General features: G+C 45.5%; 1 protein-coding gene across 1 annotated transcript in view; it reads right to left on the bottom strand.

Moving 5' to 3' along the window:
- LOC311001509 (ephrin type-B receptor 4b-like) overlaps positions 1-24,936 on the bottom strand; it is a gene marked incomplete at its 3' end in the record, with an annotated part of 43,603 nt that overhangs the window by 4,044 nt on the left and 14,623 nt on the right. Inside the window, exons 4-19 of the mRNA XM_083992597.1 lie at positions 24,458-24,821; positions 22,279-22,441; positions 19,267-19,422; positions 17,633-17,766; positions 15,119-15,323; positions 14,390-14,517; positions 12,484-12,652; positions 10,909-11,005; positions 9,961-10,034; positions 8,533-8,646; positions 4,842-5,089; positions 4,582-4,728; positions 3,105-3,173; positions 2,899-2,948; positions 2,659-2,758; positions 1,519-1,712 (exon numbers count right to left, since the gene is read on the bottom strand). Of these exons, the coding sequence (XP_083848723.1) occupies positions 1,519-1,712; positions 2,659-2,758; positions 2,899-2,948; positions 3,105-3,173; positions 4,582-4,728; positions 4,842-5,089; positions 8,533-8,646; positions 9,961-10,034; positions 10,909-11,005; positions 12,484-12,652; positions 14,390-14,517; positions 15,119-15,323; positions 17,633-17,766; positions 19,267-19,422; positions 22,279-22,441; positions 24,458-24,821 (2,412 nt within the window). The remainder of the gene's footprint in view (positions 1-1,518; positions 1,713-2,658; positions 2,759-2,898; positions 2,949-3,104; positions 3,174-4,581; positions 4,729-4,841; positions 5,090-8,532; positions 8,647-9,960; positions 10,035-10,908; positions 11,006-12,483; positions 12,653-14,389; positions 14,518-15,118; positions 15,324-17,632; positions 17,767-19,266; positions 19,423-22,278; positions 22,442-24,457; positions 24,822-24,936) is intronic.

Here is a 24,936-nt window from a genome sequence, read left to right as displayed (position 1 = left end):
CGGAAAATCAATGCAGCAGTAAATGATGTTTATTTTAGAGGAAAATGAAGAGGAGAGGAGACGTTACAGCCTTGATAACAGTTAAACCTTATTTCATCACATACAAGGAACACAATTTCACACCATACAACAACCACAGCTAAATATAAACGTATTTCATAGAGGCTACTGCAATAATACACAAAAATATGCATTCAAACCTCAACAAATAACTTAATATTTCTAAATTCTAACCGTTTAAGACAAGGGCCGCCATGTTTTGATCCTCTAATGTGACTGAATAGTGTGATGATAAAACTCTCAGTCCTTTGACCTCTACCTGTTTAAAACATCACGGTTCATGAAGAGAAACCAGCAGTTTGTTGTAAAACTATTGTAGAATAAAACTCCTTAGAATCCGTAACCATAGAGACTCCAGGTGGCGTAGTGACATCACCATGGCGACCACATGGCACCCTCTGTAGTCCGTAGAGCTTCGTCACACTAAATACATTCTTCTGTTGCCGTTTTACAACAAACTGCTGGTTTCTCTTCATGAACCCTGGTGTTTTAAACAGGTAGAGGACAGAGAGTTTTATCATCACACTATTCAATCGGATCACGGAATAAAATTTTGACTCCCGTTCACTCACATGGAGACTTTTTCTGCGTTCAAGACAACTCGGAAGTCGGAAAAAAACGAGCTCGAGTTGTCAAAAACTAATTGAACGCGTGGAACTCTGAAATTACAGGTGGGAAACTCTGGTATCATATCAGAGCTCTGACTTTCTGACTTGACGTCACAACAACATCAAAACATGGCGTCATGCCCTCGTCTTAAACGGTTAGAATTTAGACATTTTAAGTTCATGTGTTGAGGTTTTTAATGCATGTTGTTGTGTATTATTGCAGTAGCCGATATGAAATACGTTTATATTAAGCTGTGATTGTTGTATGGTGTGAAGTTGTGTTCCTCGTATGTGATGGAAGTAAGTCAGTGACACTTTTAACGTAACAGTTTTAGTTTGTGATAAAGACTCTAGACCACTATGATGCAACAGAATTCATAACAGGCTAGGATAAAAAATCATTTTTTATCAAAAAAAAAAAAAAAAAAAACATTGCTCCACTCTCAAAAAACATGTGCCGGTTCATCTTTGTTTTTTAATAAAACAAATAAATTCACTCACTTTTTCAATGTTTTTTAGGACTCAAACTCTTGGACAGCTAATTCAGAAAAAAATACCTTCAGAATTTAAGACTTTATAAAGTCGTGAAAAGACTTTTTAATACTTTTTTAGGGTCTTAATTTTCCCAAAATTGATTTATCACCTTTTAATACTTTTAAAGACCCCGCGGATATAAATTGTTCTCTCACCGAACGCAGCTGGTGATTCTACTGTAGTGATGTGATTTGCCAAACTGTTTCAGTCTTTATGTTTGCAGAAAAAAGAGATTCTGAATCTCAATGGGATTATTCCTGGTTAAATAAAGGTTAAATAAAATAAAATAAATATAAATCATGGTATAAATCCTCACCTGGGCCCGTCGGGGTGCGTGACCTTCAGGGAGGCGGGGTTTCTGATCAGCCTATCGAGCGCCGCCACCACGTCACAGAACCTCGGCCGATTGGCTCGTTCCTTCTGCCAGCAGTCCAGCATGAGAGCGTGGAGCGAGGAGGGGCAGTCGGGAGGGGGGGGCAGCCGGTAGTCCTGCTCTATGGCGTTGATCACCTGGTGGACACACAGACAGGTTAATGAGACAGACAGACAGGTGAGACAGACAGGTAGACACTAGGGGTGCACCGAATATTCGGTAACCGAATATATTCGGCCGAATATTGCAAAAAAAGCAACATTTGGCCTTCGGTGGAATGAGCGAAAAGCAAGGCCGAATATTAATTTTTTTTTTTTTTAAGTCTGATAAATACTTTCCCGTAGCAACGCGCCTTTTAATGAATCATTTAAAAACCAAACACCCTGAACAGCTGAGTAGCTACGAGAGGGAGAGACGACTGCAGCAGTTAAAACGAAAGTTCCTCGTCCCAGCATGTCGCCCACTCCGTCCGTGGCCGACAGCTTTTAAAACAGTGTTTCCCAACCTTGGCGTCGGGACCCCACGTGGGGTCGCCTGAAATTCAAATGAGGTCGCCTGAAATGTCTAGCAGCCTAATTGATGAATTAAAAAAAATCTGACCAAGAAAGGTTAGGAACCACTGTTTTAAAAGACACTTGGGTTTTTTTGGAATGTACTTGCATAGATCTTTCAGCACTCACAATGGGCCGATATAGGCCTAAATGAAAAACTTTATATAACTTGTGCTTTTTTGATGAACAACAGCAACTGGAATATTCAAAAACTGTCAGAATAGTCAATAAACATTTACTTTCTTTGAAAATTAAGTCTAAAAAAATATTTTATTTATCCAACAGACCCTATAAAAAATTATTAAAAAAAAAAACGTTAAAACCACTTTCGGTATTCAGTATTATTCGGTTATTCGGCCAAGCGTTTTGATTTTATTCGGTATTCAGCTTCGGCCAAAAAAATGCCATTCGGTGCAGCCCTAATAGAGACAGACAGGTAGAGACAGACAGGTAGAGACAGACAGACAGACAGACAGGTGTAGATATACAGGTAGAGACAGACAGACAGGTAGTGAATCTCTCATGTCCTTACGTCCTGGTTGCTCATGTCCCAGTACGGTCTCTCTCCATATGACATCACTTCCCACATGACGATGCCGTAGCTCCACGCGTCGCTGGCTGACGTGAACTTCCTGCAATCCATCAATCAATCAATCAATCAATCAATCAATCAATCAATCAATCAATCAATCAATCAATCAATCAATCAATCAATCAATCAATCAATCAATCAATCAATCAGTTGATCAGTGACCAGTGAGGAGACACTCACCTGTAGGCGATGGCTTCAGGCGCCGTCCAGCGGATGGGAATCTTCCCTCCCTGACAAACAACACAACTCCGTTAATGAATCACGGAAACTCTTTCAGAATAAAATAAAAGCACAGTGGGAAGCTGAGGGGGCGGGGCCATACAGGTGAGGCTCTCTCTGTCAGACAGGTGAGAGCCAAAGAGACGTGAGAGCCAATGAGCACTGACCAGAGAGCTGGTGTACGTCGGGTCGGACGAATTCTCCGTCAGGAACCTGCTGAGTCCGAAGTCTGACACCTGGAAACAAGTCACATGACACCTGTTAGACCAGCTGGTAGACAGACAGGTAGACAGACACACAGGTAAACAGAGAGACAGGTAGACAGGGAGACAGATGTACAGATGGCCGTTACCACAGCGGCCCAGAGCGACCGGTGTAGCTACCAAATAAATGAAGTAGTGACCGGTGTAGCTACCAAATAAATGAAGTAGTGACCGGTGTAGCTACCAAATAAATGCAAGTAGTGACCGGTGTAGCTACCAAATAAATGCAGTAGTGACCGGTGTAGCTACCAAATAAATGCAGTAGTGACCGGTGTAGCTACCAAATAAATGCAGTAGTGACCGGTGTAGCTACCAAATAAATGCAGTAGTGACCGGTGTAGTTACCAAATAAATGCAAGTAGTTACCGGTGTAGCTACCAAATAAATTAAGTAGCGACCGGTTATGCAAGTAGTGACCGGTGTAGCTACCAAATAAATGCAAGTAGTGACCGGTGTAGCTACCAAATAAATGCAAGTAGTGACCGGTGTAGCTACCAAATAAATGCAAGTAGTGACCGGTGTAGCTACCAAATAAATTAAGTAGCGACCGGTTATGCAAGTAGTGACCGGTGTAGCTACCAAATAAATGCAAGTAGTGACCGGTGTAGCTACCAAATAAATGCAAGTAGTGACCGGTGTAGCTACCAAATAAATGCAAGTAGTGACCGGTGTAGCTACCAAATAAATGCAAGTAGTGACCGGTGTAGCTACCAAATAAATGCAAGTAGTGACCGGTGTAGCTACCAAATAAATGGAGTAGTGACCGGTGTAGCTACCAAATAAATGAAGTAGTGACCGGTGTAGCTACCAAATAAATGCAGTAGTGACCGGTGTAGCTACCAAATAAATGCAGTAGTGACCGGTGTAGCTACCAAATAAATGCAGTAGTGACCGGTGTAGCTACCAAATAAATGCAGTAGTGACCGGTGTAGCTACCAAATAAATGCAGTAGTGACCGGTGTAGCTACCAAATAAATGCAGTAGTGCAGCAGCCTCAATAAATGTGTCCAGCTGCCAGAGTTGTCCGGTCGCGGCTTCCACAGACTCCCACAACAAACGTCGGCGCAAATTTCCTAACAAGTGTTATAAACTGACCACAGACTCTGGATTTCTGTTAGCCCGTCTATGGTGTTTTACATTATACGTTAGCATTAAGCTAGCGGACTTTATGCTTAGTTGTGACACTGGCTGTGTGTGTTTTGAACGTTGTTTCAAACTATGTGGGTTTGATTGAACATCTTTGATGCTCAAATATACTATTACCGCTTAATATATTGCTTTACTCCTCTTTTCTATGCTAGTCACTATATTGAATTCACTATATAGTGAGTAGGAAGGAGGGAATGAGGGAGTGGTTTCGGACACAACCAGCGTGTCTCACCTTGCAGACCAGGTTGGAGTTGACCAGGATGTTGCGAGCCGCCAGGTCTCGGTGGACGAAGCTCATGTCCGACAGGTACTTCATCCCTGCAGCGATGCCACGCAGCATTCCCACCAGCTGGATGGTGGTGAACTGCCCGTCATTCACCTGGTGAGACAGGTACACACAGGTCAGACAGGTACACACAGGTCAGACAGGTGAGACAGGTCAGACAGGTAAACAGTTAGACAGGCAGGTAGACAGGTATCCAGGTGTGTTACCCTGAGGAAGCTGTCCAGCGCTCCGTTCTCCATGAACTCGGTGAGGATCATGACGGGACAGGACGTGGTGATGACCCCCTCCAGGTGGATGATGTTGGGATGTTGGAACTGGCCCATGATGGACGCCTCAGACAGGAAGTCGCGCCGCTGCTTGTCCGTGTAGCCGCCCTTCAGCGTCTTGATCGCCACGTAGTTCTCCTTCCTGCCCGGCACACGCAGCCGGCCGCGGCACACCTCGCCAAACTCACCTGCACAGATAAAGGCTCATTTATGCTCCACTTATGGACGTCATTGACCTATGGCTAAGCCACGCCCCCAAACACGATGAGCCAATCACAGTGCGCATAGCTAGCCCATACACTCAGACATTCTCTGCTTCCACGTCCATTGAAATGCATTGCAGTTAGTCAGTTTTCATCTGTTTTTTCTTGACATTTTAAGTTTAAAATGGTCAAACGGTGTTCATGGGGTACATGCAGCTCTGACACTAGGTATCCTGAGAGGCCACGGGGGGGATTTTTTTTACCTTTTCCTAAACCACATCTCAACCGAGAGAAGTGTCTGCTCTGGATAAAGTTATGCAGTAGACCACAACACCAACTAAACCTGGATAAACTTAACAAGGATGTCTACATCTGTTCTAAGTTAAGTCAACAACGTATTTGAGGCAACATATTGTCAGAGATGTTTAGATGTTAGCCAGTATCACAACTAAGCATAAAGTCCACTAGCTTAATGCTAACGTATAATGTAAAACTCCATAGACAGGCTAACAGAGGTTAGCCCGTCGCTATCGGCGTTTCGCGGCAACCGACAGCCATAGCAGTAAAGCTAAGTGAAGTTTTGGTGACTTCAACATGATATTTAATCTTTCTGTCTCCTCCTGTGAAATGTCTCCTACTGTGACAGCTGTTGCCATAGCAACTGTCACCGAATGTTGCTTTACAGGGAGGGGGAGGAGTCAGAGGAGAACACACCTGTCTGACTGACACACCTCCTCTAACTCACCAGGGGCCGTATTCACAAAGAATCGGAAATGGCTGCAGCCAGGCAAATGTTTTGGAGACAATGGAGGACTGAGAATTGCTGCAGAGGGGGGGGGGGGGGGGGGGGTGCTGGAGCACCTGCCTCTTTGTCCATTGATGCCCAAAGTGCCTTTTTGTCTGTGTTTTTTTGTTTTTTTGTTACAGCAACAATATCTACTACATTTACGCTATAAAACAGGTTTAGTAGAGTAGTGATGGACTGTCTAATATAGGCGTCACAACGGTCGGACCGAGGTGACTGCGACCTCTGTGAGTCAGTTGTGCTGATGTGAGCCAAAATATTTTTTTTTAAAGTTGGTGGGTGCCAGCTGTCTTACTTATATTAGCCTATATATATATATACGTATATATATATGAATGTGAAAATTTATATTTGAATGTGGGAAGAAAAAAAAATGGACTCGGAGCAATCTAAGGGTGCACTCACACTAGGCAATCGTACTGAGCCCAAGCACGTTTGCCCCCTAAAGTCCGGATTCTATTGCTGGTGTGAGTGCAGCGTTCCTCCACTTCCCTGGCCCGGCTCGGTTGGGAGAGGTGAGCTTGGGCACGGTACGCTTGGCCAGGAATGCTACAGTAATGCGCCGCGGGCTCGTTCTCCACCACGTGTCTGCAACCGCATGTAAACAACAGTCACTTAACGATTACGTCGCGCCGTAAACATCGCTAGTTAACGTCGCTTTGATTAAACTTCAAGATAACCATGACAACCGGTCAAAGCGCCGTTCTTTCTGCAGTCAGAGCGCATCCGCCGAGTTGGTACATCAACGTGATGACGTTTGTGTCGGAGGCAACCGTGCTTCAGCAGCTTGGGTTCGAGGTAGTGTGAGTGCGGGCCAGCGGGGGACAGGGGAGGGGGGGGGGGGCATTCGGGCTCCAGCACGGTACAGAACAACTGGCCCTAGTGTGAGTGACTCCTCCCCCTCCCTGTTACCTGTGCAGGTGAGTGCACCCTAAAAAGGCCCGTCTAAGGTTCTAAGGTTCTAGGTGGTTGTACCTGCTCCGATGACCTCCTCTATCTTGACGTAGGAGGTTCTAGGTGGTTCTAGGTGGTTCTAGGTGGTTCTAAGAGGTTCTAGGAGGTTGTACCTGCTCCGATGACCTCCTCTATCTTGACGTAGGAGGTTCTAAGAGGTTCTAGGTGGTTCTAGGTGGTTCTAAGAGGTTCTAAGAGGTTCTAGGAGGTTCTACCTGCTCCGATGACCTCCTCTATCTTGACGTACGAGGTTCTAGGTGGTTCTATAAGGTTCTAAGAGGTTCTAAGTGGTTCTACCTGCTCCGATGACCTCCTCTATCTTGACGTACGAGGTTCTAGGTGGTTCTATAAGGTTCTAAGAGGTTCTAAGAGGTTCTACCTGCTCCGATGACCTCCTCTATCTTGACGTACGAGGTTCTAGGTGGTTCTATAAGGTTCTAAGAGGTTCTAAGAGGTTCTACCTGCTCCGATGACCTCCTCTATCTTGACGTACGAGGTTCTAGGTGGTTCTATAAGGTTCTAAGAGGTTCTAAGAGGTTCTACCTGCTCCGATGACCTCCTCTATCTTGACGTACGAGGTTCTAGGTGGTTCTATAAGGTTCTAAGAGGTTCTAAGAGGTTCTACCTGCTCCGATGACCTCCTCTATCTTGACGTACGAGGTTCTAGGAGGTTCTAAGTGGTTCTAAGAGGTTCTAAGAGGTTCTACCTGCTCCGATGACCTCCTCTATCTTGACGTAGGAGGTTCTAGGTGGTTCTAAGTGGTTCTAGGTGGTTCTAAGAGGTTCTACCTGCTCCGATGACCTCCTCTATCTTGACGTAGGAGGTTCTAGGTGGTTCTAAGTGGTTCTAGGTGGTTCTAAGAGGTTCTACCTGCTCCGATGACCTCCTCTATCTTGACGTAGGAGGTTCTAGGTGGTTCTAAGAGGTTCTAGGTGGTTCTAAGAGGTTCTAGGTGGTTCTAAGAGGTTCTACCTGCTCCGATGACCTCCTCTATCTTGACGTAGGAGGTTCTAGGTGGTTCTAAGTGGTTCTAGGTGGTTCTAAGAGGTTCTACCTGCTCCGATGACCTCCTCTATCTTGACGTACGAGGTTCTAGGTGGTTCTATAAGGTTCTAAGAGGTTCTAAGAGGTTCTACCTGCTCCGATGACCTCCTCTATCTTGACGTACGAGGTTCTAGGAGGTTCTAAGTGGTTCTAAGAGGTTCTAAGAGGTTCTACCTGCTCCGATGACCTCCTCTATCTTGACGTAGGAGGTTCTAGGTGGTTCTAAGTGGTTCTAGGTGGTTCTAAGAGGTTCTACCTGCTCCGATGACCTCCTCTATCTTGACGTAGGAGGTTCTAGGTGGTTCTAAGTGGTTCTAGGTGGTTCTAAGAGGTTCTACCTGCTCCGATGACCTCCTCTATCTTGACGTAGGAGGTTCTAGGTGGTTCTAAGTGGTTCTAGGTGGTTCTAAGAGGTTCTACCTGCTCCGATGACCTCCTCTATCTTGACGTAGGAGGTTCTAGGTGGTTCTAAGAGGTTCTAGGTGGTTCTAAGAGGTTCTAGGTGGTTCTAAGAGGTTCTACCTGCTCCGATGACCTCCTCTATCTTGACGTAGGAGGTTCTAGGTGGTTCTAAGAGGTTCTAGGTGGTTCTAAGAGGTTCTAGGTGGTTCTAAGAGGTTCTACCTGCTCCGATGACCTCCTCTATCTTGACGTACGAGGCGTCGATCTCCTTGGTGAACTCCCTCACCGCCTCGTTGGGATCCTCGTAGGTGAACGGGTCGATGTACACCTTCATCGCTGAAACGTCATGACATCATCATTAAGTAAAATAATGTTATGTCAAAATGTACAAAGCAAAAGAAAAGATTTTATTCTGTGGGTAATGGGGGCGGGACTAGATCAGCTTTTGCTTCTCCCACTTTCCCTTTTGGCCATGTGTGTTGTATTAAGGGCTGTGTCCACCAGACGTGTTTTCAGCGCTCTGGGCGTCTACTTTCCATTCAAACCCTATTGAGTTGGGCGCTCACAGCGCTCAGCGCCCTCGGCGGTAAAACGCCCTCGGCGGTAAAACGCCCTCGGCGCTTGCTTCTTTTTGTTCGTCAATGTCACTTTTCCCCGCACTGACCAATCAGAATCAAGAAGGGGCGGGACATGCGTTACCACAGCAACACAACCGGAGACGTGGCTCGGTTTATATCATGACCCACACTTGTATTGAAGGTAGGCCGACCTCAGGGTCCATGTCAAAAGCTGCTGCTAATGCTGTTGTGTATTTCTGACACTCGTTGTAGTGTTTACATTAAACAAGGCCGGAACACGGAAGTGTCAGAGGACTCTAACAACTTAAAGGCCCCATGCTGTGCACTTTTCTCTGGGTTTATTTACCTGCTGATATCCCTAACAAGATGTATCATTGGTTTTGAGTACCTGTGATCTGCTTAATATCGTCGATATTGCCCCTTTCTGTTGCCTCTTTCTGGAGTTCTAACAGGCACAGGTCATTTGGCCAATCAGAAGAGAGAATGAGAACCTCTCCTCTGATTGGCTGACTGTTTTAGAGTGGCATGTAGTCGGGCCAATCACAGGCATGTAACTGAAACCTAAGCTGCATTCATAGAAATTGAAAAATAACAACTGGTCACGGTGGGCGGAGTTACCTTGTGTGTGACATCACAGAAAGGAGGAAGTGCTATCTGCTCGTCTCAAAGAGAATGTTCCTACAAATGGGCGGTGTGTGTTTCTCCGTTTATGACCAGTTTGATGCATGGGGCAGTATATACGTGGCCCAGAGACCTCCCCAAGCATGAACAAATAACCAAAATCACATTTTTCATGCCATGGGGCCTTTAATAACTTTTGTAACCTAGCAACAGCGGCATTCTGACGAGGGAGAGAGAGAGCGCTAAGCGCTGGGAAAGCAGCGCTGAGAGGCTGTCAGCGCTGAAAACACGTCTGGTGGACACAGCCCCTTACTTGATGAAGTGTGATGATGATGATTTAATAGACAGGCCCGAAATAAACAAACTGATTGATTGATTGATCATCACCGTCACCGTGACATCACCATGACATCATCAGAGAGGAAACAGTGAAGATGAAGGTGAGACTCACTCTGTCCCATGGGGTAGTGTCCACTCTTGTCCTTCATCTCTGAGCCCCTCCTCCTCCTGCTCCTCCTCTTCCTCCTGATGGGGGGGGGGGGGGGGGGGGGGGCAGAGAGAAAGAGAGGGAGGGGAAAGAGAGAGAGGAGGAAGAGAGAAACAAAGAGGGGGAGGAGAGGAAGAGAGGGAGGAAAGAGAAAAAGAGAGAGGGGAGAGGAGAGAAGGACAGGGAGGAAAGAGAGAAAGAGGGAGAAAGAGAAGGGGGGGAGAAAAAGACAGGTAGGGAGAGAGAAAGAGAGGGAGGAGAAAAAGAGAGAGTGGGGAGGAGAGGAAGAGAGGGAGGAAAGAGAAGGGGGGGGGAAAAGACAGGGAGGGAGAGAGAGGAAGAGAGGGAGGAGAAAGAGTGAGGGGGAGGAGAAAGAGAGAAAGAAAGAGGGGGAGAGGAGAAAAACAAAGGGGGAGAAGAGGAAGAGAAGGGGAAGAAGAAAAAGACAGGTAGGTAGGGAGAGAGAAAGAGAGGGAGGGAGGAAAGAAAAAAGAGAAAGAGAGAGGTCTTCAGTTCAGCAGCTGCAGGATTCTTCATTTCCTCAGGGACGCACACACACACACACAGACACACACACACACACACACACACACAGACACACACTCCCTCTCTTTCTTCTCTCTCTCTCTCAGGAATGTTTTTATCTCTCTATCGCTCCATCTCTCTCTCACAGTGTCGAGTTTCTCCGTCTTTATATAGTCGACATGTCCCACCCTGTGTGTGTGTGTGTGTGTGTGTGTGTGTGTGTGTGTGTGTGTGTGTGTGTGTGTGTGTGTCTGTGTGTGTGTGTGTGTGAACCCGAGGTCAGCGTTCCATTGTTCTGCAGGGAGGGAGCATCCTGAACACACACACACACAGACACACACACACACACACACACACACACACACACACACTCTCTCTCTGTCTCACCGGTAACAGAACACGACGACCATCACCGTGGCGATGAGCAGCAGGATCCCCATGGAGACCAGAACCGCCGTCAGCACCAGCTGAGACTGACCCGCTGCTACACACACAAGACCAGAAAACAACCAATAATCAATTAATCAGTTAATGATCAATGATCAGAAAGAAAGAGAGAGAGAAAGAGAAAAGAAAGAAAGAAAGAAAGAAAGAAAGAAAGGGAGAGAGAGAAAAAAAGGGAAAGAAAGAAAGAAAGAAAGAAAGAAAGGGAGACCAGGACAAACAGACCAATAACCAATAATCAATGATCAGAAAGAAAGGGAAAGAGAGAGAGAGAGAAAAAGGGAAAGAAAGAAAGAAAGGGAGAGAGAGAAAAAAGGGAAAGAAATAAAGAAAGGGAGAGAGAGAGAAAAAGAGAAAGAAAGAAAGAAAGGGAGAGAGAGAGAAAAAGAGAAAGAAAGAAAGAAAGAAAGAAAGGGAGAGAGAGAAAAAAAGGGAAAGAAAGAAAGAAAGAAAGAAAGAAAGAAAGAAAGAAAGAAAGAAAGAAAGAAAGGGAGACCAGGACAAACAGACCAATAACCAATAATCAATGATCAGAAAGAAAGGGAAAGAGAGAGAGAGAGAAAAAGGGAAAGAAAGAAAGAAAGGGAGAGAGAGAAAAAAGGGAAAGAAATAAAGAAAGGGAGAGAGAGAGAAAAAGAGAAAGAAAGAAAGAAAGAAAGAAAGAAAGAAAGAAAGAAAGAAAGAAAGAAAGGGAGACCAGTGGTGTGTCCCAAATCGCGCACTTGTGCCCTTACACTTAATATTTTGAGTGCATTAGTGCGTTCACACTGAGCAGTGTGTGAAAATGTAGTGCGCATCACTCAAACAGCCAGAACACTGAGTGTGGATCGATGGACACTTTCCTCCCTCAACGGCCGTCGTCTTAGTGACGTAGCAGAAACACCTCACTACTTTTCAAACGGCAGCGGCAGAGCGATAGATATAACACTCTGGGCAGCGGTTGCTTTGAGCAGCGACGGAGCTGATACACCGGCGTTAACGTCTTTAAAAAACACTCATAACAGCACAACAACAACACTAACACAATAAAACACAACTTAATAGCTCGTTTTGATCGTCAAAAAGCGCCGTCACGTGTCGGCGACAGATACGGCTACAACGGCTCGTTGCAATCAGAATTTAAAGAATAGGGGGCGGTGCGTGGCGCAGTGGTTAAAGCGGCCGCCCCATGTAGAGGCTACAGTCCTCAACGCAGGTGTCCCCGGTTCGAATCCCGCTGCCTCCTCCTTTCCTGTCTATCTCACTATGTGCTATCCAATAAAGGCAAAAACGCCAAAAAATATATATAAAAAAAAGAACTTAAAAAATATTAGAAGAAGCTGTGGAGTCATTTCAGGTCAGTGCAGCGGCAGAGTTTGATTTGAGACGGTGCTAGTCTGACGAAATTAGAGATGTATGCGATTTGAGACACACCACAGGACAAACAGACAAACAAACCAATCAATGATCAGAAAGAAAGGGAGAGAGAGAAAGAAAGAAAGCGTGTACCATATTGTGTGTCAGTGTGTAGTTGTGTACCTGTGTCTGGCTGTGTGCTGAACACCCCCTCGGTGCTGAAGGTGCCGTACCCGGCCTGGGACCGGGCTCGAACCTGGACCTGGTACCGTGCTGCTCGCCGCAGCCCGGACAGCACCAAGGAAGAAGACCTGGAGACCACGTACTGCCACTGCCCCGCCCCCTCACCGTCCTGGCAACGTGACATCATCAATGTTAATAATAATAATACATGTTAATATTTGTCATCTTTTTTTGAATGTGGTTATACCCTTTTGTTTTGGATGGAACTAAAAACATGTTTGAATGTTTGACAGGCATCAAGATTAAACTAAAAAAATATATATATAATTCTCACTTATGATGAAAAAAAACCTTAAGGGAAAGGAATTGTTTTTGTTGAATCTTTTTATTTTACAAGGAAAATATATCCATAAATGTAAATGGTCCAAAAAAACACATTTTTATGAGTTTAAAATAGAAATCAGATATTACATGCAGCTGTTACAAAATATGAAAGACAGAAAAGCTATAAAAACCTTGGAATATTATAAATTATTGCAAACAACTATTTAATAATACCTATAATATATAAAATATAATATAGTGTTGGTCCCTTTCAGTGGATATATGTATATATTTTTTGTTTGTCTGTTCATTGTATGTTTATTGTTTGAATATTTGTATGTTTGTATATATATAAAAAAAATCTATCTATCTATCTATCTATCTATCTATCTATCTATCTATCTATCTATCTATCTATCTATCTATCTATCTGTCTATCTATCTATCTATCTATCTATCTATCTATCTATCTATCTATCTATCTATCTATCTATCTATCGTTCTATCGTTCTATCTATCTATCTATCTATCTATCTATCTATTACTATACTACTATACTACATATTATGAGTTTCCATTAAAAGTACCGACTTTGGTGAAAACTACAAAGGTTTTCTGCAGGTTGTCATGGCAACCAGCAGGTAAACGGAGTGTGGGTCTGATCGTCTTCCAACCTCCGACTTTCATTCTTGATCAATGAAAACATTCCTGGAAAATGTTTTCACTTTTGTTCGTCTTGACCCAGTCCAAGAATTTCACCGTGCACGCTGAGGCTCATGGGAAACCTTTCTTTCTCTCTCTCTTTCTTTCTTTCTTTCTCTCCCTTTCTCTCTCTCTCTCTTTCTTTCTTTCTCTCCCTTTCTCTCTCTCTTTCCTTCTTTCTATCTCCCTTTCTATCTTTCTTTCTCTCTCCCTCCCTTTCTTCCTTTCTTTCTTTCTTTCTCTCCCTTTCTTTCTTTCTTTCTTTCATTCTCCCTCCCTTTCTTTCTTTCTTTCTTTCTCCCTTTCATTCTTTCTCTCTCCCTTTCTTTCTTTCTCTCTCCCTCCCTTTCTTCCTTTCTTTCTTTCTTTCTTTCTTTCTTTCTTACTCTCCCTTTCTTTCTTTCATTCTCCCTCCCTTTCTTTCTTTCATTCTCCCTCCCTTTCTTTCTTTCTTTCTTTCTTTCTTTCTTTCTTTCTTTCTCTCTCCCTTTCTTTCTTTCTTTCTTTCTTTCTTTCTTTCTCTCTCTCTCCCTTTCTTTCTTTCTTTCTTTCTTTCTTTCTCTCTCTGTCTGCTTAGGCTTTGTCATGACAAATTCAACTTCTGATAGTGATGCAAACTCAGTTAAAAGGTGAAGTATTTTACATGACCGAGCATTTCAGTCTGACTTCAGTTCTGACCTTGATGTTAAGACAGAAGAGCCTGACTGCATCTTCTACACACACTTCAGACAGTGGGTGGATGATCTATAAAATAAAGTTTGGCAACTCTTTCTCTGTCTAGTAGTGTGTCTGTGTCTAGGTGTGTAGTGTGTGTGTAGTGTGTAGTGTGTAGTGTGTAGTGTGTAGTGTGTAGTGTGTAGTGTGTAGTGTGTACTAATACCTTGGGGCAGTATCGTAGCTGGTAGTCCAGGATGTGGTGCTGGTTCTGCAGGACCGGGACGCTCCACTGCAGCGTCAGACTGGACTCTGAGGACGCCGTCCGCCGCACGCCGAACACCGGGGGAGGGACTACACACACACACACAGAGAGAGAGACACACACACACACACACACACACACAGAGCGACCAATCAGTGAGCAGCAGTGTTCACCTGAGGCATTGTGGGTAAAGTAGTGTTGCTTTTCGTCAACGAAAATTATGACGAAATATCATCGTCAACGAACCTTTATCACGTGACGAAAATACGAAAGAAAGAAAGAAAGAAAGAGAGAAAGAAAAGAAAATACAAAAGAAAGAAAGAAAGAAAGAAAGAGAGAAAGAAAAGAAAATACAAAAGAAAGAAAGAAAGAAAGAGAGAAAGAAAGAAAAGAAAATACAAAAGAAAGAAAGAAAGAGAGAAAGAAAAGAAAAAACAAAAGAAAGAAAGAAAGAAAGAAAGAAAGAAAGAAAGAAAGAAAGAAAGAGAGAAAGAAAAGAAAATACAAAAGAAAGAAAGAAAAGAAAATACAAAAGAAAGAAAGAAAAGAAAATAAGAAAGAAAGAAAGGAAGGAAGAAAGGGAGAGAGAGAGAAATAAACTAGAAAGAAAGAAACAAACAAACAAACAAACAAACAAAGAGAAAGAAAGAAAGGGAGAGAGAAAGAAAAGAAAATGTCTGTGCGTCCTACCGTCTCGGCTGGTGGTGACGTTGACCCGGTCCGAGGCGGGCTCTGATTGGCTGAAGGCCGAGACGCCGTTCAGCGATTGGACGGTGAAGGTGTAGCTGGTGTGTGGGCGGAGCCCCCAGACGACCACGCGGCGCCGCGTCAGGCCGCGCTGCGCCGGACGGTACAGCACGCTGTCGTCACAGGGGGAGCAGGGGCCGGCCAATCCCTGAGGAGCAGAGGGGAAGGGGGAGGAGTCAGGACACAGGTGGAAGTAGTGGTAGTAAAAACCTGGATATGAACAACTAATAACCTGGTTCTGGTCTAACCTGGTCCAGGTCTAACCTGGTCCTGGTCTAACCTGGTCCTAGTCTAACCTGGTTCTGGTTCTGGTCCAGTACCTTAGAGCAGACAGAACAGAGGACGGTGTAGTCCAGGTCTACCTAGTCTAACCTGGTCTAACCTGGTCCTGGTCCTAGTCTAACCTAGTCTAACCTGGTCCTGGTCTAACCTGGTTCTGGTTCTGGTCCTAGTCTAACCTGGTCCTGGTCTAACCTGGTCCTGGTCTAACCTAGTCCTGGTTCTGGTCCTGGTCCAGTCTTACCTTACTGCAGACAGAACAGAGGACGGTGTAGTCCAGGTCTAACCTAGTCTAACCTGGTTCTGGTCTAACCTGGTCTAACCTGGTCCTGGTCTAACCTGGTTCTGGTTCTGGTCCTAGTCTAACCTGGTCCTGGTCTAACCTGGTTCTGGTCTAACCTGGTCCTGGTCTAACCTGGTCCTAGTCTAACCTGGTCCTGGTCTAACCTGGTCCTGGTCTAACCTGGTCCTAGTCTAACCTGGTTCTGGTCTAACCTGGTCCTGGTCTAACCTGGTCCTGGTCTAACCTGGTCCTGGTCCAGGTCCAGTACCTTAGAGCAGACAGAACAGAGGACGGTGTAGTCCAGGTCTACCTGGTCTAACCTGGTCCTGGTCTAACCTGGTCCTAGTCTAACCTGGTCCTGGTCTACCCTGGTCCTGGTCTAACCTGGTCCTGGTCTAACCTGGTCCTGGTCTACCCTGGTCCTGGTCTAACCTGGTCCTGGTTCTGGTCCTGGTCCTGGTTCAGTACCTTAGAGCAGACTGAACAGAGGACGGTGTAGTCCAGGTCTACCTAGTCTAACCTGGTCCTGGTCTAACCTGGTCCTGGTCTAACCTGGTCCTGGTCTAACCTGGTCCAGGTCTAACCTGGTCCTGGTTCTGGTCTAACCTGGTCCAGGTCTAACCTGGTCCTGGTCTAACCTGGTTCTGGTCTAACCTGGTCCAGGTCTAACCTGGTCCTGGTCTAACCTGGTTCTGGTCTAACCTGGTCCTGGTCTAACCTGGTCCTGGTCTAACCTGGTTCTGGTCCTGGTCTAACCTGGTCCTGGTCTAACCTGGTCCTGGTCTAACCTGGTCCTAGTCTAACCTGGTTCTGGTTCTGGTCCAGGTCCAGTACCTTAGAGCAGACAGAACAGAGGACGGTGTAGTCCAGGTCTAACCTAGTCTAACCTGGTCCTGGTCTACCCTGGTCTAGGTTCTGGTCTTACCTTAGAGCAGACAGAACAGAGGACGGTGTAGTCCAGGTCTAACCTAGTCTAACCTGGTCCTGGTCTAACCTGGTCTAACCTGGTCCTGGTCTAACCTGGTCTAGGTTCTGGTCTTACCTTAGAGCAGACAGAACAGAGGACGGTGTAGTCCAGGTCTAACCTAGTCTAACCTGGTTCTGGTCTAACCTGGTCTAACCTGGTCCTAGTCTAACCTGGTTCTGGTTCTGGTCTAACTTGGTTCTGGTCTAACCTGGTCCTAGTCTAACCTGGTTCTGGTCCTGGTCCTGGTCCAGTCTTACCTTAGAGCAGACTGAACAGAGGACGGTGTAGTCCAGGTCTACCTAGTCTAACCTGGTTCTGGTCTAACTTGGTTCTGGTCTAACTTGGTTCTGGTCTAACCTGGTCCTAGTCTAACCTGGTTCTGGTCCTGGTTCTGGTCCAGTCTTACCTTAGAGCAGACTGAACAGAGGACGGTGTAGTCCAGGTCTACCTAGTCTAACCTGGTTCTGGTCTAACCTGGTCTAACCTGGTCCTAGTCTACCCTGGTCTAGGTTCTGGTCTTACCTTGGAGCAGACAGAACAGAGGACGGTGTAGTCCAGGTCTAACCTAGTCTAACCTGGTCCTAGTCTAACCTGGTTCTGGTCTAACCTGGTCCTGGTCTAACCTGGTTCTGGTCTAACCTGGTCTAACCTGGTCCTAGTCTAACCTGGTTCTGGTTCTGGTCTAACTTGGTTCTGGTCTAACCTGGTTCTGGTTCTGGTTCTGGTCCAGTACCTTAGAGCAGACAGAACAGAGGACGGTGTAGTCCTGGTCTAACCTAGTCTAACCTGGTCCTGGTCTAACCTGGTCCTAGTCTAACCTGGTTCTGGTTCTGGTCCTGGTCTAACCTGGTTCTGGTCTAACCTGGTCCTGGTCTAACCTAGTCCTGGTCTACCCTGGTTAGGGTCTAACCTGGTTCTGGTCCAGTACCTTAGAGCAGACAGAACAGAGGACGGTGTAGTCCAGGTCTCCTCGTCCTCCGCGGTCCAGCGGTTCGCTCCACTCCAGCGTTACCATGGTGTCGTTGACCTGGGAGACGATGGAGCGGGGGGAGGAGGGGGGGCCTGGTGGGGGGGGGGCAGAGGTCAGAGGTCACACAGAGAACTAAACACACACATACACACTGACACCTGAAACCAACACACACACAGGTAATGAGCCAGTTAATGAGGCCTGATTGGTGTTGCCGGGGGCGATGGAGCAGAAGGGGGCGGGGCCAGAGAAGACTAGAGGACTTCAGGTTTCTGTGTTTAGTTTCTCCTTTTAAAAAGAGTTCAATCAATCACAGCAGACAGAGGAGCAACCAATCAATCAATCAATCAATCAATCAACCAGTCAATAGTAGAGTGTGAGGTGAAGCTGAAGCAGCAGCAGCTGTTAGACTCCACTACAGCTGTAATAGAATAAAAACCTCCAGCTGTAAAGTAGAGTAGAGTTAAGAGTTAAGAGTTATACAGGAGATAAGGATTAAATATTAAATAAAAGTCATTTAATGTCTAAAATTGATGTCCAGTAGCACTTATGTGTGGTTGAATTTTCAGTTAGTTTAATATGTTTTAGGCTATGTGATAGGCTACGTGCTTTTACGTCGAGTCTTATGTATTGAATAATATTCAAATTTTTTATGTATTTTTTATTTTTTAAGCTTATTATAGGGGGGGGGGGGCAGCGATGACGGTGGCGACAACGACACAGCAGAACAATCCTGCATAGGAGCTCCATGGTTACTTCACCAAAAGTCTCTTCAAGTGTTAAACAAAGACTATGAACAAATACAGAAGTTATCTTGACGTGAACCATATGTTGCGGTAAAAAAAAAAGAAGGATCGTTGATTCGGTGGAAACCCGGTTCACAGGCGGGGGCGGCCCCCCCCCCCCACCTCGGGGCTGCGGGGCTGCGGGGCTATAGCCTATAGACCTTTTCAGAGAGTATAAACAAAGACAGGTGTTACCAAGGATACTAATTAAGGCTCCATTCCATTTAGTGTACCAGAGCGTTTTCTAATGAGCCACACCTGTCTTTGTTTATACTCTCTGAAAAGGTCTATACAGCCCAGAGTAGTGGTGCAACAGATCACAGCTGATCCGTGATCAGCACACAAGTGGTCCGCGGATCGATCAATTAAAAAGAAAAAGGTGTGCGACTGTGTGTGTAGTGTGGGGACACATACGCCACCGTGGCAGCCGAATGAACGGACAATTTAAAAACTCTGCTGGTATATTTGAAGCTGCAGCTTTACCTTGTGCACAACAACAACTGCATGTTGTTTTATCAACATGTGTAGGTAGCTACTACTCTGAACGTCACGACGCACCACGTTAATTTGCCTCGTTAACGTTGGAACGTCAGTTTCCACCTTCAAATGTTCTCATTTTGACTAACAATAGAATTGTATTGGAATAGTGAAGTTGGTTCTGACAGCCCTAGATCTGTACTGGAACTCCATCCACCAACACACACACACACAGACAGGAGGTGTGTGTAGTGTGTGTTGTGTAGTGTAGTGTGTGTAGTGTGTAGTGTGTAGTGTGTGTAGTGTGTGTGTGTGTGTGTTGTATCTTACGGGTGCAGGCGGCGTGGGCGGGGTCGGAGTCGGCGCGGTGGTAACCATGGAGACAGGGGCAGTCGGCGGAGCCCGGGACCTTGGTGTTGCTGTTGGGGGGGCAGAGGCCACACCCCCCGAGGCCTGACTCCGCCTTGAAGTGGCCCGAGGGGCAGGCTGGTCGCCATGACGACGCCATGACGACAGAGAGACATTAACATCTTAACTTACACACAACATTATTTATACCTGAAGTCTGTTGTAATGTAGTTTATATGGAACATAGGTAACACTTTACTATTAATCAGACTGACATAACACTGTCATAAACATCAATGAATACTTCTGACAGCTGTGGTTAAGTGTCATTCGGTAAGTTATGTCACTTTTGATGCAAAGTTGACATTGTTTGAGATGTTTTTGTTCTGACAACTTGACATAAAGACAATTTAAAGCAGGGGTCATCAACTATATTTGTTGAAGGGCCAGAATCTTTCTCAACAGACACCTTGGGGTCCGGACATTCAAATAGGCAGAGATTGAAATTAAATTCACCTTTTTGTCTAATAATTTATTTGTTTATATTATATTTTACCTTTAAACTCATAATTTTAATTTATACATATCTTTGATGTTTGGTATGATATAAAATGAAACATCTTGACAGCTGGACTTTCAGATACTCCGACATGCTGGAGCTTTACACTGCTGACTTGCCCTGTGATTTTCAGCCTAAATATGAAAGGAGGCTGACAATCGGTTCTGATGATACAAGTCAGTAGTCCTGAGTCGTCAGTAGTGTTTCTCTTCTATAATAAACATTCTACACCTCGGAGGTGACGTTTTTCCACACACAGGCAGAGCTCAGTGGGAAACAGTAGACTCAGGCCGAGGGGGAACCGGGACAATTGCCGCTCGGGGATAAATAACGTTTTTTGAATTGAATTGAATTGCGCCACGGACGTGCACATAAAACAACAACCGAGTGGCATCAAACACGCGCCGCTACCGCATCGTTTTGGGGGTTGTGAGCGTGCATGACACGCATCTACACTGAATGGGTTTGCTGCAGTCCAGCTCCCTAAACTTTCTTGCACGAGGCTTTGGGTACCGCAGCGTTTCCTAATCCCAGTGCAGGGACTCACAGGCACACACAAACATGTTGAGCGTGTCTGCGTGTCCCAGCGCATTGACTTACAGGCGCACACCAACAGAGACCGAGAAATATAATACTTGTAAACTATTAGAACTCAGTCGCGGGCCGGATTGGAAGGTTCGGCGGGCCGGATTCGGCCCGCGGGCCGCCAGTTGATGATCACTGGTTTAAACTGTCATAGCAGACCTAATAGCCAAACTTTAAAAATGATGTCAAGTTGTCAGAACAAAAACACCTCAAACAATGTCAACTTTGCATCCAAAGTGACATAACTTACTGAATGACACTTAACCACAGCTGTCAGAAGTATTCATTGATGGTTATGACAGTGTTATGTCAATCTGATCAATACCTGTTACAGTAAAGTGTTACCTAATATTGTTTATTTGTTATTGAATATTGACATATGTAATACTGTATATATATATTATATATATTGAAATGTCTTTGTAAACAGTTTGTACGATGCTTTGGCAACAACACATTTCTGTTTGTGCCAATAAAGTTAATTGAGTTGAATAGAGAGAGACAGTGGGAGACAGGAAGTGACCTCGCCTCAACCAGGAAGTGGCTGTGATGTCATCGCTGACAGCCGGCCAACCACGGCGAGGTCAGAGGTTAACTGCTGCTGCTGCTCGCTGTCACCACGGCGACGCTTCCTGGTCGCCGCAGTCAGTCAGCTGACCTCTGACCTCACACACAATAACAGGAAGCTCACACACACACACACATTAACACACACTAACACACACACAGAGACACACACACACACACACACACACACACACACATTAACACACACTAACACACACACACATTAACACACTACACACACACACACACACACACAGAGACACACACACACACACACACAGAGACACACACACACACACACACAGAGACACACACACACACACAGACACACACACAGACACAGACACACTACACACACACACACACACAGACACACACACACACACACACACACAGAGACACACACACACACACACACTCGTTCTACTGTTCAGAGAGAGAGAGTTCATCTCCTGTTACACCACAATGTCGTTCGCCCTCATTCCCTCTCTGCCTGTCAACACTCTCTCTCTTTTTCTCCTCTGTCCCTCCTTTTCTCTTTCTCTCCTCTGTCTCTTTCTTTCTTCCTCTTCTCTATCTCCCCTTTTCTCCCCCCTCTCTTTCTCCCTCTTATCTGTCTCTTTTTCTCTCTGTCCGTCTCTCTCTCTTTCTTTCTTTCTCCCTCTTTTTCTCTCCCCCTCCCTCTCTCCTTCTTACTCTCCTCTCTCTCTCTTTTTCTGTCTGTCTCTCCCCCCTCTCTCTTTCTTTCTCCCTCTTCTCTCTCTCCTTTTCTCTCCCCCTCTCTCTTTCTCTCACTACTCTCTTCCCCGTCTCCCTCTCTCCTTCTTTCTCTCCTCTCTCTCTCTTTTCCTCTGTCTCCCTCTCTCTTTCTCCCTATTTTTCTCTCTGTCTCTCTGTTTTCTCTCTCTCTTTCTTTCTCTCTCTCTCTTTTCCTCCCCCTCTACTCTTTCTCTTTTCTCTCTGTCTGTCTCTCTCCCTCTCTCTTTCTTTCTCTCTTCTCTCTGTCTCTCTCTAATCATCTCCAGCCTCCCTGTCTAAACTGCTGCTCTGTGTTTACACTGTGTGTGTGTGTGTGTGTGTGTGTGTGTGTCTCAGTGTGTGTGTGTGTGTGTGTGTGTGTGTGTGTGTGTGTGTGTGTGTGTGTAGAAGGAATGTTAAGTGCTGATAAAGGAAAACTTCACCTTTTTCTTTGTAAACTCAGTGACCGACCGTGCTTTTATTTTGTTAACTAACTTGTTGGGGCTCTTATTGTGAAAATCCAGACTGAAGCTTTTATTTTGTACCTCGGCAGCGCGTGTCGGTCCCTTCCGCCTGGTAACCGGGGCGACAGGCGCAGCTGGACGTCGGCTGCCCCACCCACTGGCCGTCTTCGCCGCAAAGCATGCTGGGAGGAGGGGACAGCTCCCCGGGCGGCGTCACGGCGTTCTCCACACACACACCCTGGGCCTGCAGCGCACACACACACACACACACACACACACACACACACACGCGTTTAAAAGAGTTTCAAATTAAAAGTGGTGCTTAACGTCAATCGCAGAACTTTTATTTTGTTAACTACTGACAGTACTTTTATTTTGTTAAAGGGACAACGAGGAGTTTCTCCGTCGGCAGAACGAAAAATTCCGCGACAATAAAAAAGTCTCATATTAAAGGTGATAGCTACAAGTTTAATTGACCCTTTGTTGGCCTTCTGATTGGTCTGCTGTTCCACCAATCAGAGCGCTTCTCCCCATGTCACGTGTTGCGCAGCATTCTAAGGTTGGACAACCCTGGAATGAAACCCTATGAAACCAGATAGGTAGACAGCAACTTTTGGGCAAAAACTACTTTATAATTTTTCAATATAGTTAAAATGTGCCTGGGGTTCCTGCAATAGCAACTCACAATATCTGGAACGTATTCCTGGAGTCATTTTTATCCCATTTCCCAAACCCAAGACATCAATAAACATACTTAGCCTATGTAGGCTACTATACTTTAACCTTCTGTTATGTATATTTAGTTGAGCTTAATAATAGGGTTTGGGGGTGGTCCACTAGGGGGAGCTGTAGGCATAGGTCAGGGGTTAATTGCATAGGTTTGTTTGTTGTTGTGCAGTCCTCATGAGAAGTGAGCCTGTTTTTCCCTGGCTGTACTGAAGCTCATTCATCCTCCAGTCCACTCTCTGGTCGTGTTCATAGACAGAGAAGATCTAATACCTTCAAAGTTATCTAGCAAACGTAACATTACCGCTGCTAATGTCTTTTGAACTTTGTGAAGTTTTACAAGGAAAAACGGGAGATCGGCGGAGATTAAGCGTTAGCTTGTAGCTAACGTTAGCTAGCGCCGTTAGCTACTAGCTAGTGAGTGACCAAAACAATGATTTTTCCCCATTTTTCGGAAAAGTCAGGTAATGCCCGTTCAATCGCTCTTTAGCCACACCTGTCTTCTATCATGGACACTATTTTTCTGATGTATAAGTTAATTCAAATTTTCCTTACAAGCTATTTAAATCTGCCTAATTTTCAATGGTTTCCAATGGGAGTTAACCCTTCCGTGACCATTGTTTGTCCAACCTAGCAACAGTAACCGTGGGGGGCGGGGCCTTGACAAAGGGTCAATTCCTTCTGGCCAGTAGGTGTAGAACTCTCTCTCTGCTCTCGCTCCAACATTCAGTTGTACTGGTTACCAGTTACAGCAGTTACACATGACATCAACGTTCTAATGCTGTTGCCACAGAGATCATTCCATGCCAACCTTGCCAACGTAACCAGATGTAAATATTTATATATTTCGGACCCGCCAAAATTTATTAAACAAGTATTTATATACTTTTTTTTTTTTAATTCAGTAAAATTTATACTTTTATTCTGCTCCCCTCTAGACATTCTGTGGATGCATTATTTTTGAAAAATGTATCCTTTTGATGAAAAAGTTGTAGCTATAACCTTTAAGTATTGATAGTACTTTTATTTTGTAAACATAATGACGCTGCTTTTATTTTGTAAACATAAAGATGATGAACATAATGACGGTCGTGCGTCTCCATGGCTACCTGCTCCACCAGCGCGTGCGGCACGGTCTCGGGGAACGCGGTGAAGGCGCGGCGCAGCGGAGGACACTTCCTGTAGACTTTTATTTTGTTAACATAATGACGATGCTTTTATTTTGTAAACCGTTAGCCTCATAGCATAATGGCCTAAGTCATTTTTTGGCCAAATTGAGATATCTGCCTAACTTTCCTCTCCTACCACTGCTGCATCACCATGCCTTATTGGCTATGTCCTCAACCAATCAGAACACTTTTTAGAGTCCAAAATCACTATCTACCTAAGTCATCTTTTTGACTTTGCTTGCTAGAAATTGTGTTTTTTCTCTTTTCCCCGAAAATGTTCAAATATGACTTCGGCAATTATGCTATTAGGCTAACGAAACATAAAGATGATGAACATAAAGACGGTCGTGCGTCTCCATGGCTACCTGCTCCACCAGCGCGTGCGGCACGGTCTCGGGGAACTGGGCGAAGGCGCGGCGCAGCGGCGGACACTTCCTGTAGAAGACGCGCACGGCGAGCAGCGCCATACACGCCCCCTGGCTGTGGAAGGCCAGGTAGAGCCCCGCCCCCTCCAGCGGCGCCAGGCGCAGCAGCTTCACGTTGGAGCGCCGCTCGCCGCCGCGCCGCAGCAGGTGGTCCGCCGCTACCGTGGCGACCTTGGTGTAGGGGTTCTCCATCCAGGCGGGGTGAGTGGGCGTGGCCTCGTCCGCGGCGCTCTGATAGGAGAACACGGTGAAGGTCTCCTTACAGTGGCGCTGGTTCAGGCCCGAGCACTCCATCATCGTGAAGCTGCAACACATCAATCAATGATCAATAACCGATCAATCACTCCATCATCGTGAAGCTGAAGACACAATACATCAATAGATCAATGATCAATAACCAATCAATACGTTTTGTGACC

Source organism: Trachurus trachurus (genome assembly GCF_905171665.1).
Source record: "Trachurus trachurus genome assembly, chromosome: 18".
Taxonomy (NCBI): Eukaryota; Metazoa; Chordata; class Actinopteri; order Carangiformes; family Carangidae; genus Trachurus; species Trachurus trachurus.
Note: the sequence above shows the minus strand (reverse complement) of the source record. Positions and strands in the feature narration are given on the sequence as shown.